Raw genomic sequence first — 13319 nt, 5'->3', positions numbered from 1 at the left:
GGAAATACGAGCAGTCGAGAAGATTAACCAGCAAGCCCAGGCTAGAGATCAGTGTTTCCCCAGGACCCCGCTGGGCAGACTTCTAGCCAGCACCTGCGATCTCTCTAAGCTCCCTGCAACCTCCTTGGTGTCACTTTGCGCCATGCAGGCACTCAGAGCCCCCCTGGAAACTTGCTGCGGCTGTGGAAGGGCCACTCCTCTCCCAGCCCCAACCCAGCCCAGCTTCTAGCCTGGGAAGGGACCCGAATCCAGCCAGGGTGGTCCTCCTGCCACCTCGAGCTCAAACCTGCTGGGGGCCAGGGGAGGGGCACCTAGCTTGCAGCCCCAGTCCTGGAGCTGCTGCAGTAGGAAAAGCCCCTCTCCCCCACTATCAGCCCAGGCGCGGCTGCTGGGAGAGAGAGCGGGGAGACCCCCCCTCCCCTCAGGGTAGCCTTGGAGAACTCTCTTTTGCTCAGCCCCATCCAGAGCCTGCACCCCCCAGTAGGGATGTGAAGGGTTAACCAGTTACCCGGTAAGCATGAACCTCACCAGAGCAGTACCATGGGCCCTGCCCAGCTGGAACAAGCCCCCGCCCACAGCATGGTGGGCCTGGGTCCCCGCTCACCCGCCATGCAGTGGGCCCAGCCCACCATGCTGCAGGCAGGGGGCTGATCCAGCGTTAATCAATAACAAGTAGCATTTAATCGGTTAGCTTTTTAAACGGTAATTAACATCCCTAACCCCAACTGGAGCCCTCAGACCGCAACCCTCTGCCCTGGGCCCACCCCCCGGGCCTACCCCCTCTCCACTCAGAGCCCTTTGGCCCCACTCCTGCCACATGAATTTTGTCATGGGCACCACTATGCACGTGGGGAAGCAAACATCGCCCCATGCTGGTGCACAGAACCAAAGTCTTTCCCCACATGGTGGGAAACGCTGGAGGGGACACTGACAATTTAGGAGGCAGAAAGCTGGCCCCACGTACAAAAAGGTTGGGAAACCTTAGACTAGATGCTCACAATGGTCCCTTCTGCTTTTAAAGCCCAGGAAAGACATCACCCTAAAGCACCTCCATGCCCCCAGCCCTGCATCTTAGACACAACCACTCTTCAGGCACAACTAACTGCAGGGCCACGCCCGACAGCCAACAAGACATTACAAACCGGAACGCAGCCCTGCTACGCCCACCTTTGCCGCTCAGTGCGGAGAGCACAGCCCGGCAGGTACGTGCCCTGTGCCTAGCACGAGGGGCCCTGCAGGTACTCCACGGACATCAGTGTACATCTCTGGTTTGGATTTTGCAATTCTTTGTCTTTATTGCAACATCAAAATGACACTGCTGCCATCACCCCACCCCTTACGCCACGGATTGCAATGCCACGGCACCCGAGAGAGAACTCCCAAACACCACTCTGCCACTAGCACTGGCTCTAGCCTGTGGAGACAAAAGCTACATTTTGTTGGAATGACTTTGTGGTAACAGAAACGTCGTGCCGCCAATCAACCAGCATAAACCACGACATGCCAGGCCAAACGCCATCTAAGCGCCTCCTGCTTCAAAGCACCACATCAAGTTCAAAAAATAAAAGGCCCTTCTCCTAAGGCAGCTTTGTAGTTTTCAGTCAGTAGTTTAAATAGATGTTTAGGCACCAGCACACCTGAACTGGAAAGGTGTAATCTAACTATATATTTTAGAAACATGCGCCTCTCTGTCTGTCCTTGAGTCTGTTTATTCAAGAGCTCCTGATGAACAGGAAGAGCTAGGACCACCAAATTTGGTATGCTGCATCCTCTTAACTTAACTGAAAGGCAGGTCAGGATTTGGTTGAGCTAGGACAATAGGATGCATCTCGAATTCGACTGTTTCTCATTAAATAGAAAGGGAGCCGTCTGGCAGAAAGAAGAGTTATACTGTGGAATGACCACAAGGGGGCAGCAAGAGCCACAGCAGAAGCTACTGCCCTCCCCCTAGCGCCTGGCCGGGGGAGCACAGGTGGGATGCTTGCATGCCCTTCCCCCCCCACCCCGGAGTGAGGGGACAGCTCCCTCTCTCCTCGGCTGGCTACAGGATGAAGCTGGAAGCCTGGCTGCTTAGCCCCACCCTGCCTTGGGCCAGACCAGGGCAATGCCAGGTTAGTTTCTAGTTATTTAAGTTTTACAGATCCTTATTAGCACTGCCTCTGTAAATCCTCATTGCGCACAGGTATGATCAATCTTATTCCGAACACCGAGCTCACGGGCTAATTTCACCTTATTTACATGCAAAGATTCGGGGGCCTCACCCCTCGAGTCAGCAACCGAACGAACACCACTGGAGAAGGGTAGGCCATACATCAGCCAAATACGAACTGGGACTCTGACGTGCAGTATGAGGTAGTCCAGAAACATCCCCTTTTCGGGCTGTTTTCTCATGGAGCATGCACAGTGGAGCCAGCTGCTCTGCGTGTCCCCTGGACGGGACCACTGGCTCTGCTCCACCTTCTACCTATTTCTGACTATCCTGATGGCCTTCAAAGTTTTGTGCAACCAAGCTCAGTGCTCCCTGGATATTTGTGTTGTTCAGACTCTACGAACAGTGACCACACCTGGTAAAACCTGCCTCATCCTCATGCCAACGGTCGTTCCCCGCTGCAATACCGTATTCTTTATTTCTCTAGGACACTGATGTGGGGGACTGGTCCCTTTCTTAAGAACAAGCTATCACCCATCTAGCATCTGAATGATCAATGGGTCCTTCCAAATCACGGCCCACCTTGGGACTATTGCCTAATTAAACCACTGTGGGTTCTGAGGGTCGCCAAATGTTAGTTACTTTTAAAATCAGCAGTATCTGTGTCTTTCGAAAGCTAGCTATCTGCACCTACAACACCCCAGCACCAGTACAGAAGGAGACACTCCGTAACGTTCAGCACCTTGCTATTATCTGGGGACCTTCCAAATATAATTGGTCCATAGAACTCCAAGGGTCAGCTGTAACACCTGCAGGGCGCAGTGCAAAGGTAGATGACTGGAGTATGGACTGCTCGCCCCCGCCCCCCACCACTTGCTGCCTCTGAGGGGGAAAGCAGGAGCCGGGGCTGGGGGTAGCTGGCGTAAAAGTTGGTTCCCCCCCAGCACCATCTCCACGGGGCTGCGTGCTGCCTACCCTCCCCCGCCTGCTCCAGCTCCAGCCGGCTCGCGGCAGACCGGGCTGGCCGCCAAACAGGAGCTGCCGGGCTCCGCGCTGGTCGGAAGAGCAGTACGAGCCGGACACGGCGGCTCCGGTTACACGGGCCGTGCTCGTGCCTCCCACCCAGCCTGCTGCGGAGCGAGGCCGGTGTCTCCGGGAGCTGGTGCCCCCCGCGCGAGGAGGGGGCGCAGCCCCGAGTCACCCCGCCCCGCCCCGCAGCGCTGACTCAGGCTCGGTCGCGCAGCGCTTGGAAAACGCGTTTCAGCCCCGCCCGCGCCCCGGGAACCCGGAGTCACCCGCGCAGCTCGGGGGGGCCTGTCGGGGCTCCCCCCCCGGGGTCCCGGCAGGGCGGGGCTCTTGCGGGCGATGGCGCAGCGCGACGGGCCAGGGGACTCGGGCCCCCGGGACTGACTCGGCGCGGGGGGGGGGGCAGGACGGGGAGTGATGGGGCCGGCGGGGGAGGGGAGACGGGGCAAGAGGGGGCGCAGTGGGGGGGCGGGGGGGAGGCCGGGGGGAGGGTGGGGGAGGCGCAGTAGGGAGGGGGGCCGGGAAGGAGGGGGGTAGTGGGGGGGCGGGGGGGGAGGCGCAGTGGGGGGGCGGGGGAAGGAGGAGTGGGCGGGGGGCACAGTGGGGGGGGGCGGGGGGAGACGGGAGGCGCAGTAGGGCGGGGGGAGGCGAGGGGGGCAGTGGGGGGGGGAGGCCGGGGGGAGGGGGGGGAGGCGCAGTGGGGGGGCGGGGGGCGCAGTAGGGCGGGGGGGCCGGGAAGGGGGGGGGTAGTGGGGGGGAGACCGGGGGGGAGGGTGGGGGAGGCGCAGTGGGGGGGGCGGGGGGGCGCAGTAGGGCGGGGGGGCCGGGAAGGGGGGGGCGCAGGGGGCGCCCGAGGGCGATGGGGCCCGGCCCCGCGCCCGCACTTACCCGCCGGCCGCCGAGGCTCCGGCCGCCTCCGCTCAGGGCCGATGGGAAAATGGAGGCCTCCGCTGCGGCGGCGATAGGTGGGAGCAGAAGAGCTGCGGCCTCCGGGCGCTCAGAGCGTCACCCAAAGGCCTCGCTTCCGGCGCACGGGGGCACTTCCGGTCCCTCTGGCCCCGGCCGGGCGCTGGGTTCCGCGGCTCTATGGGGCCGCGCGGGCGGGGTTCCGGTTCCGGTGGCGAGGATGCGGCGCTGGCGGCTGCCGGGGCCCCGGCTCCTAGTCCTGGTGCTGGGCCTGGGCGCGGCGGGGGGCGGGGGCGGGCTCCGAGCCCGGCCCGGTCACCTGCGGCTCCGTCGTGAAGCTGCTCAACGTCCGGCACAACGTCCGGCTGCACTCGCACGACGTGCGCTACGGATCCGGTACCGCCCCGCCCCCCCCGGGCGTCCTCTTCCCTGGGCCCCTCCCTGGGCCGCCCCCGGGACCCCGCCCCCCCCGGACCCGCCCCCCCTGGGCATCCTCTTCCCTGGGCCCCCTCCCTGGGCCGCCCCCGGGACCCCGCCCCCCCCGGACCCGCCCCCCCCGGGCATCCTCTTCCCTGGGCCCCCTCCCTGGGCCGCCCCCGGGACCCCGCCCCCCCCGGACCCGCCCCCCCCCGGGCATCCTCTTCCCTGGGCCCCCTCCCTGGGCCGCCCCCGGGACCCCGCCCCCCCCGGACCCGCCCCCCCTGGGCATCCTCTTCCCTGGGCCCCCTCCCCCGGGACCCCGCCCCCCCCGGGCATCCTCTTCCCTGGGCCCCCCCTCCCCCGGGACCCCGCCCCCCCCCCGGACCCGCCCCCCCTGGGCATCCTCTTCCCTGGGCCCCCCTCCTCCTCTTCCCTGGGCCCCCTCCCTGGGCCGCCCCCAGGACCCCCCCTCCCCCGGGACCCTGCCCCCCCAGGCATCCTCTTCCCTGGGCCCCCTCCCCCGGGACCCTGCCCCCCCGGGCATCCTCTTCCCTGGGCCCCCCTCCCCCGGGACCCCGCCCCCCTGGGCATCCTCTTCCCTGGGTCCCCCCTCCCCCGGGACCCCACCCCCCCCCCGGACCCGCCCCCCCCTGGGCATCCTCTTCCCTGGGCCCCCTCCCTGGGCCGCCCCCGGGACCCCGCCCCCCCCCGGGCATCCTCTTCCCTGGGCCCCCTCCCTGGGCCGCCCCCGGGACCCCGCCCCCCCCGGACCCGCCCCCCCTGGGCATCCTCTTCCCTGGGCCCCCTCCCTGGGGCCGGCCGCCCCGGGACACCCTTTCGCCTGGGATCCCGCCCCCCCCAGGCATCCTCTTCCCTGGGGCTGGCCTCCCCACAGGACCCCCTCCCCTGGGATTCTGCTCCCCTGGGCTCACCCCCCTCCCCCTCCGGACCTCCCTTCTTCCCCTCCCTTGGGCCCACGCACCCACCCCTGTGATCCCCTCTCCCCAGCTTCCACCCCCAGGTTTCCCCAGACCCGCCCCAGGGATCTCCCCAGCCCTCCTCTGTCCCACCCCCAGGTCCATCCCCCCTGGCCTGCCCACAGTAGTTTCTCCCACCCCCACTTCCCCTGGCTGCACACTAATGTTTCTGTTCACACAGGGAGTGGGCAGCAGTCGGTGACTGGCGTCTCTGCTGTGGATGACAGCAACAGTTACTGGAGGATTCGGGGAAAGACATCTACGGTCTGTGAGAGGGGGACGCCTGTGAAATGTGGGCAGTCCATCCGGCTGACCCACATCAACACTGGGCGAAATCTGCACAGCCATCATTTCACATCACCTCTCTCTGGGAACCAGGTAATCACTGGAGTTGTGCGTCGACAGCTGCAGGCATCACACTGACTCATTCCCTTGGTGCTGCCTGAGCAGGGTCTCTGCGGGAGCTCTGTGGTAGAGCACCAGCTTTGGCCCCCTTCTCTGATCACTGAGTGATCTGTACTTGCTTGAGGGTGGTTGGACAGGACAAGTCTTGACCTGTTTGACAGCTGCAATGGAGCTTCCCTGGGACATTGACACTGGCTACCCTGTTCTTCCTGTGTGCCTGAGGGAGGAGAAGGGCACTCGACTGCAGCGGGAGAGACTTGTCTGTAAATCACTGTCATGAAAGGCAAGTCCTTGAGGGTCCCTTCCCCCTTTTCCAGTGTCCACTGTGTGAGTCCTCCAAACCTGACATGGTGGGATGCTTCAGGTGAAGGGGCCCAAATGCCTGCCCAGTGCTCAGAATTAGAGGTTTCTCCTTCCAGTGAACGCCTCTCTCAAGAACAGGATCATTCCACCGTCTGACTCTTCTCTGTGTGCCTCACTCTGCCTTCCAGGAGCCCGTTTTAATGGTGTTTCCTTCTGCTGCTGTTTCAGGAAGTTAGCGCGTTTGGGGAGGATGGCGAAGGAGACTACCTGGATGACTGGACTGTTCTGTGCAGTGGGACCTACTGGGTGCGGGATGGCGAAGTACGGTTCAGACACTCATCTACTGATGTGCTCCTGTCTGTGACCGGGGAGCAGTACGGGCGACCTATCCATGGCCAAAAGGAAGTGCATGGCATGTCCTACTCCAACCAGAACAACAACTGGAAGGTGATGGAGGGGATCTTCATGAAGCCCAGTGAGCTGTTGAAGACTGACTCTTACCACGCTGAGTTATGATGCACTGCGCTGGGGCTCCTCAGTACCCTTACCACACAGTGTTCAGCTCTGGTCTGCCTCTAGATGCTTCTCGAGAGACTCTGTTCCTCAGTGGTTGGCACAGGCCAAGGAGCAGAGCCCTTGGTCCCCTGGTTATTCTTGTGTGACTCATTCTGTGTGTTATTTAGGCCTGTGTCTCTCAGGGTCCTACTGCAGTTGGCATTCTCCCTGCAGAGGGGCTAAGAGAATCTCTCCCTCCACAGGAAAAGCAGAAAGAGGGGACTTGTTTGTCACCTTGTACCGAGCCCATTCTCCCTGTAGCTACCCTCTGGGAGTCAGCTGCCGTGACATCTTGTCTCTGTAAGCGCCATGGTGCTGATGTTCATGCCCAGCCGTGCCTGGTGGGGGGAAAGTTGCCGACTAGAACTGGGCTCATAAAAAAAAAAAATCAATTGTCAAAGAGTAGGTGATGCTTTATCTTGCTCCCCGTCATATTTGCTTCCCGACTGAATTACTCCAGCAGGCATCGAAATCAACAGCAGCTCCCACGGGGCAGGCAAGGGTCACGATGCATCCACTGACGAGTGGCACAGATTAAAAAAAGAACTAATAGCACTTACGAAATAAAAAAGCCCCCGACCGCTCGTGTCATGTCATCTGAGCGCCAGCCGAGGCGCGGCCAGCAGCAGCTGGTGAGAGAAGGGGCACTGGGTGAGGAGAAGGACAGTTATTTGGGTGTAAACCTGTATGTAGGTATTGTCTGTCCCGCCTGCTCATCCAAAATGGGGTGAAAATGCTGTGTTGCCGATCCCAGGGACACAGAGCATAGAAGTGTCTCGGCCAGGTGTGGCCAAGGCTTGTCTCTGAACACAGGCACGGAGGACAGCAGGGCTGGTTGTTTCTGAAGGCTTAATGGGGGAGATGCCTGATAGGGATGGGAATGTTTAACCAGTTAAGGGTAACCACTGGGGGCTGCTTCAGCCCTGTAGGGGACCTGCGGTTGACAGGGACTTCTCTGGCTAAGATGCCAGAGCAGCCTTGCTTTCAGGGCACCCTGGCCTGCCACAGGCAGGGGCTGCTCCAGCCAGACTAGAGCGGTTCCCACCTCCCCTTTAATCACATGGGGGAGCCAGAATGCACAGGGAGCTGGCTTAAAAGCTGGCGCTCTGCTCGCGCCGGCTCTCGGGAGCTGACTGCTGCCCCACCTGTAACCACTGATATTTTCTGCAGTTACATGGTTAGTTAAACACGTTAACGTGCTTTCAGGCAGGAGGTGGGGGGCTCGGGCACATTCCTAATGACCAGTCCAGCTCTATTGCTGTAAACGGCTTGGATAACGCTCTCCCAGGGTGCGGGTTAGATGCAGCCTGGAGCAGCAGAAAGGGAAAGGCCTTCCCCTGGGCTGGGGATTCCTCACTTGTGTGTAGGTCTCGGAGCCGTCCCGATCGCCCAGGGGACCCCTCGGAATAATCCCGCTCCAGTTTGAACGGGCGTCTCAGCACCACCCCTGCAGCGGCCCAGCGGGGAGTGAGCCACAGCCACTGCCCCACAGATGCCGCCTCCAGCACGAACTGAGGCCCGGGGGGTGGCAACAGTGCATGGAGGGGGAACTTGCCCTACTGTTCCTAGGCCTGCACTTGCAGAAATGAGAGGAAACCTCCCTGCGGCCCGTGGATGCCCCAGCTTTCTCAGGCCCTCGCTTCACTAACACGTGCCCCAAGCCTGGCCAGGGGCCTAGTGACGGGAAGAGAGCTCATGTGATGCCAATATTCAGAAAGGGCTCTAGAGGCGACCCTGGCAATTACAGACCGGCAAGTCTAACAGCAGGGCCGGGCAAATTAGTTGAAACTATAGTAAAGAATGAAATTGTCAGACACGGGGATGAATAGAATTTGTTGGGGAAAGTCAACATGGATTCTGTAAAGGGAAATCCTGCCTTGCTAATCTGCTAGAGTTCTATGAGGGGGTCAACAAACCTGGGCAAGGGGGAGCTAGTGGATAGAGTGCACTTAGATTTGCAGAGAGGCTTTAACAAGGTCCCTCACCAAAGGTTCTTAAGTTATCATGGGATAAGAGGGAAGGGCCTTTTGTGAATTAATAACTGGCTAAAAGACAGGAAAGAAAAGGTAGGAATAAATGGTCAGTTTTCCGAGTGGAGAGAAGTAACTGGTGGGGTCCCCCAAAGGTCTGTCCTGGAACCCATCCTATTCAACTTATTTATAAATGATCTAGAACAAGGGGTAAACAGGCAGCAAAATTTGCAGATGATCCCAAACTGCTCAAGATAGTTAAGACGAAAGCAGACTGAAGAGCTTCAAAAAGATCTCACCAAACGAAGTGACTGGGCAACAAAATGGCAAATGAAATTTAATGTGGATAAGTGTAAAGTAATGCACATTGGAAAACATCTCAACTGTACATACAATATGATGGGAACTAATTTGGCTACAATTACTCGAGAGAGAGCTCTTGGGAGTCGTGGATAGTTCTCTGAAAACATCCACTCAATATGCAGCGGCAGTCAAAACAACAAATAGAATGTCAGGAATCATTTAAAAAGGGATAGAGAATAAGATAATATCTTATTGCCTCTGTATAAAATCATAGGACGCCCACAGCTTGAATACTGCATATAGATGTGGTCACTTCATCTCAAAAAAGATATATGGGCATTGAAAAAGGTTCAGAAAAGGGCAACAAAAATGATGAGGGGTTTGGAACGGGTCCCATATGAAGAGAGATTAAAAAGACTTGGACTTTTCAGCTTAGCGAAGGGGAGACTAGGGGGAATATGATAAAGGTCTATAAAATGACAGGTATGGAAAAAGTGATTAAGGAAAACATATTTACTTATTCCCACAATAAAAGAACTAGGAGTCACCAAATTAAATGAATAGGCAGCAGGTTTAAAACAAAAGGAAGTTTCCTTCACTGAGCGCACAGTCAGCCTGTGGAACTCCTTGCCAGAGGATGTGGTGAAGGTCAGGACTTTAGCAGGGTTCAAAAAAGAGCTAGGTAGATTCCTGGAGGTTAGGTCCATCGATGGCTGTTAGCCAGGATGGGGAGGAATGGGGTCCCTACCCTGCGTTTCTCTGGAGGTGGGTGACGGGAGGAATCACGTGGGGATTACCTGTTGTGATCCCTCCCTCTGGGGCATCTGGCATTGGCCACTCTCGGCGGACAGGATTGTGGGCTGGATGGATCGCTGGTCTGACCCAGGCTGGCCGCTCATGTTCAGGGCCTGGCGCTCTAGGGCGGCTGTTATTCTTTGTCCTTGCTAGCCCAGCTCCCAGCCCCTGGCCCATTCACCACCCGTGGTGATTTCACTGGGGAAGGAGAGCTGGGAAGGGTGCACAGAGGACTGGAGACCAGGCCGCTTCCCTTGAGTATTACCATGGTGTGGCTAGCGCTGTCTGAGAGCAGCTCTTCTCCACGGCCTTGAAGGCAGCCATGTTCCTGGGGCGCCACCACTGGGCCATCCTTTTAGCAGGGTGCTGCTTGGTCTCGTCAGCGGGCTGTCAGGACAGTACTGCTGCCGGACTCCAGCAGGACCTGGGGGAGTACTGCCCCCCCCATTCCCAGCACAGGCTGCTCTGTAGCAGGGGGCCTCGAACAGAATGGAAACGGGTGGGTCTGGCCTGCCTGGCTCCGTCGCAGACGTGCTGGCCCCAGCCTAGGGATGTAAAATCCTGTCTAAAAGGTTAACTGGTTTAAGTAGGTGTAACTGGTCAGCTGGCCCGATGCATTGCACGGGGGATAGGGGCTGCTCCGTCCAGCCTGGGCGTGGCCTGCCGCACTGCCATAGGCAGGGCCAGTTCACTGGTTACCCTGCCATCCCAACCCCCAAGGTGGAATTGTTTGGGGGGGGCCTCAGCCGAGTTCCCAATGGGCAGGTGCCAGTGTCATCAAAATCCCATTTTGGCACTTACTGGCTGCTGCTTGGCAGCCTCAGTAGAGGCCAAGGGTTCCAGCCAGGGACTGAATTTCCTTCTCCCCCAGGGCCAGGTTCTCCAGGCGGGGGAGATGCAGGCTTGGCCAGCCGGAGCCTGTTCTAGGAATAAGCAGGGCTCAGCCCCAGAGCCGCAGCAGGGGAAAGTGCAGGCTCCAGTGCGGGGCGTGCACTCGGCCAGACACAAAGTGCTTTTGAAAGGGGTTTGGTCCCATCCTGTTCAACTGGGAAAGAAGCCGGGATGGCCTGGCACTGGGTGCTTGGTCCTGGACAGATGCTGTCTGCCTTGGACGCCAGGCTGCCGGCTGCCTGGGCATCATGAAGGTGCTACGATCCGGTGGGTCCAGGCTCAGTGGCTGTGCAGGTCCAGTAGGTGCTGGGGGGCCATGGTGATGGGCGCACTCTCCCAGCCCTGTCAGCCACACCCCCGCTTCCTGATGCTGCGGGTGCCAGGCCTGGTGGGGCAGCCCAGGGTGGCTCTGGATGCAGGATGCGCCCTCCCTCCTGGGGCCTGGCTAGGGGCAGTGGCACGAGCAGAGAGGTGCCCGGCTGCACGGAGGCTCAGATCCCGGAAGATGCTCCAGGCACAGAGACACCCCCCGGCAGATACCCCTCTGCCCACAGTGCCCCCCCCGAGCCAACTCCCCCTACCCTCCCAAGCCCCACGGAGCTGACCCCCCCACCCCGAGCAGAACCCATCCTGAGCCGAATCCCCCCCCCCCGTGCTCTCCGGAGCTGCCCCCCCGGAGCCCGCCAGAGCTGCCCCCCCCGAGCTGAACCCCCCCGTGCTCTCCGGAGCTGCCCCCCCCAGCTGAACCCCCCCGTGCTCTCCGGAGCTGGCCCCCCCGGAGCCCGCTGGAGCTGCCCCCCCCGAGCCGAACCCCCCCGTGCTCTCCGGAGCTGCCCCCCCCAGCTGAACCCCCCCGTGCTCTCCGGAGCTGGCCCCCCCCGGAGCCCGCTGGAGCTGGCCCCCCCCGAGCCGAACCCCCCCCCGTGCCCCCCGGAGCCCGCCGGAGCTGCCCCCCCCCGAGCCGAACCCCCCCCGTGCGCCCCGGAGCCCGCCAGAGCTGCCCCCCCCCGAGCTGAATCCCCCGTGCTCTCCGGAGCTGCCCCCCCCAGCTGAACCCCCCCGTGCTCTCCGGAGCTGCCCCCCCAGCTGAACCCCCCCGTGCTCTCCGGAGCTGGCCCCCCCGGAGCCCGCTGGAGCTGCCCCCCCCCCCCGAGCCGAACACCCCCCCGTGCTCTCCGGAGCTGCCCCCCTCAGCTGAACCCCCCCGTGCTCTCCGGAGCTGGCCCCCCCCCGAGCCGAACCCCCCCCGTGCCCCCCGGAGCCCGCCGGAGCTGCCCCCCCCGAGCCGAACCCCCCCGTGCTCTCCGGAGCTGCCCCCCCGGAGCCCGCCGGAGCTGCCCCCCCCCCCGAGCCGAACACCCCCCGTGCTCTCCGGAGCCGCCCCCCCCCCGAGCCGAACCCCCCCGTGCTCTCCGGAGCCGCCCCCCCCCGAGCCGAACCCCCCCCGTGCTCTCCGGAGCCGCCCCCCCCGAGCCGAACCCCCCCCGTGCTCTCCGGAGCCGCCCCCCCCGAGCCGAACCCCCCCCGTGCTCTCCGGAGCCGCCCCCCCCGAGACGAACCCCCCCCGTGCTCTCCGGAGCTGCCCCCCCGAGCCGAACCCCCCCCCCCGTGCTCTCCGGAGCTGCCCCCCCCGAGCCGAACCCCCCCCCGTGCTCTCCGGAGCCGAACCCCCCCCCCGAGCCGAACCCCCCCCGTGCTCTCCGGAGCTGCCCCCCCGAGCCGAACCCCCCCCCGTGCTCTCCGGAGCCGCCCCCCCCCGAGCCGAACCCCCCCCCCGTGCTCTCCGGAGCCGCCCCCCCCCGAGCCGAACCCCCCCCGTGCTCTCCGGAGCCGCCCCCCCCGAGCCGAACCCCCCCCCGTGCTCTCCGGAGCCGCCCCCCCCGAGCCGAACCCCCCCCCCGTGCTCTCCGGAGCCGCCCCCCCCCGCGGGCCCGTCACGCCGCGCAGGCCGCTCCGCCTTCCCTCGGGGTTGCGGCCGCTCGGCCCGCGGGCTCCGGGCCGGGACAGGCCGCGATGCTGCCGCTGCTCGCCGCGCTGCTCGGCCTGGTGCTGGGGGCGCTGGCGCTGGGCCGGTGAGCGGGGGGCCGGTTGTGGGGGGAGCGCGGGGGGGGGTTGTTGTGGGGGGAGGGCGGGGGGCTGGCGCGGGGGGGGCCGGTTGTGGGGGGAGGGCGGGGGGTGGCGCGGGGGGTTGTTGCGGGGGGAGGGCAGGGGGCTGGTGCGGGGGGGGCCGGTTGTGGGGGGAGGGCGGGGGCTGGCGCGGGGGGGGTTGTTGTGGGGGCTGGTGCGGGGGGGGGCCGGTTGTGAGGGGAGGGCGGGGGGGGTTGTTGTGGGGGGAGGGCAGGGGGCTGGTGCGGGGGGGAGCCGGTTGTGGGGGGAGGGCGGGGGGTGGCGCGGGGGGGTTGTTGCGGGGGGAGGGCAGGGGGCTGGTGCGGGGGGGGGCCGGTTGTGGGGGGAGCGCGGGGGGCTGGCGCGGGGGGGGTTGTTGTGGGGGCTGGTGCGGGGAGGCCGGTTGTGGGGGGAGGGCGGGGGGCTGGTGCGGGGGGGCCGGTTGTGGGGGTAGGCCGGGGGGGTGGCGCGGGGGGGGGCCGGTTGTGGGGGGAGGGCAGGGGGCTGGTGCGG

The 13319-nt window shown here is 63.2% G+C and overlaps 2 protein-coding genes across 2 annotated transcripts in view; one reads left to right on the top strand and one right to left on the bottom strand.

Moving 5' to 3' along the window:
• SUPT6H (SPT6 homolog, histone chaperone and transcription elongation factor) overlaps positions 1–4202 on the bottom strand; it is a 46471-nt gene extending 42269 nt beyond the window's left edge. Inside the window, exon 1 of the mRNA XM_075904507.1 lies at positions 4064–4202. The gene's annotated coding sequence lies outside the window, so the exon portion shown is untranslated. The remainder of the gene's footprint in view (positions 1–4063) is intronic.
• Positions 4113–7325, top strand: SDF2 (stromal cell derived factor 2). The gene is given in 4 exon segments (XM_075904509.1): positions 4113–4373; positions 4375–4477; positions 5660–5856; positions 6415–7325. Coding segments are annotated over 4 exon segments (849 nt in total). The 3' UTR covers positions 6703–7325.
• The last annotated feature ends 5994 nt before the right edge of the window (positions 7326–13319 follow it).

Source organism: Pelodiscus sinensis, chromosome 21 (genome assembly GCF_049634645.1).
Source record: "Pelodiscus sinensis isolate JC-2024 chromosome 21, ASM4963464v1, whole genome shotgun sequence".
Classification (NCBI taxonomy): Eukaryota; Metazoa; Chordata; order Testudines; family Trionychidae; genus Pelodiscus; species Pelodiscus sinensis.
The sequence above is the reverse complement of the archived record's forward strand: the minus strand, read 5'-3'. Positions and strand labels throughout refer to the sequence as shown.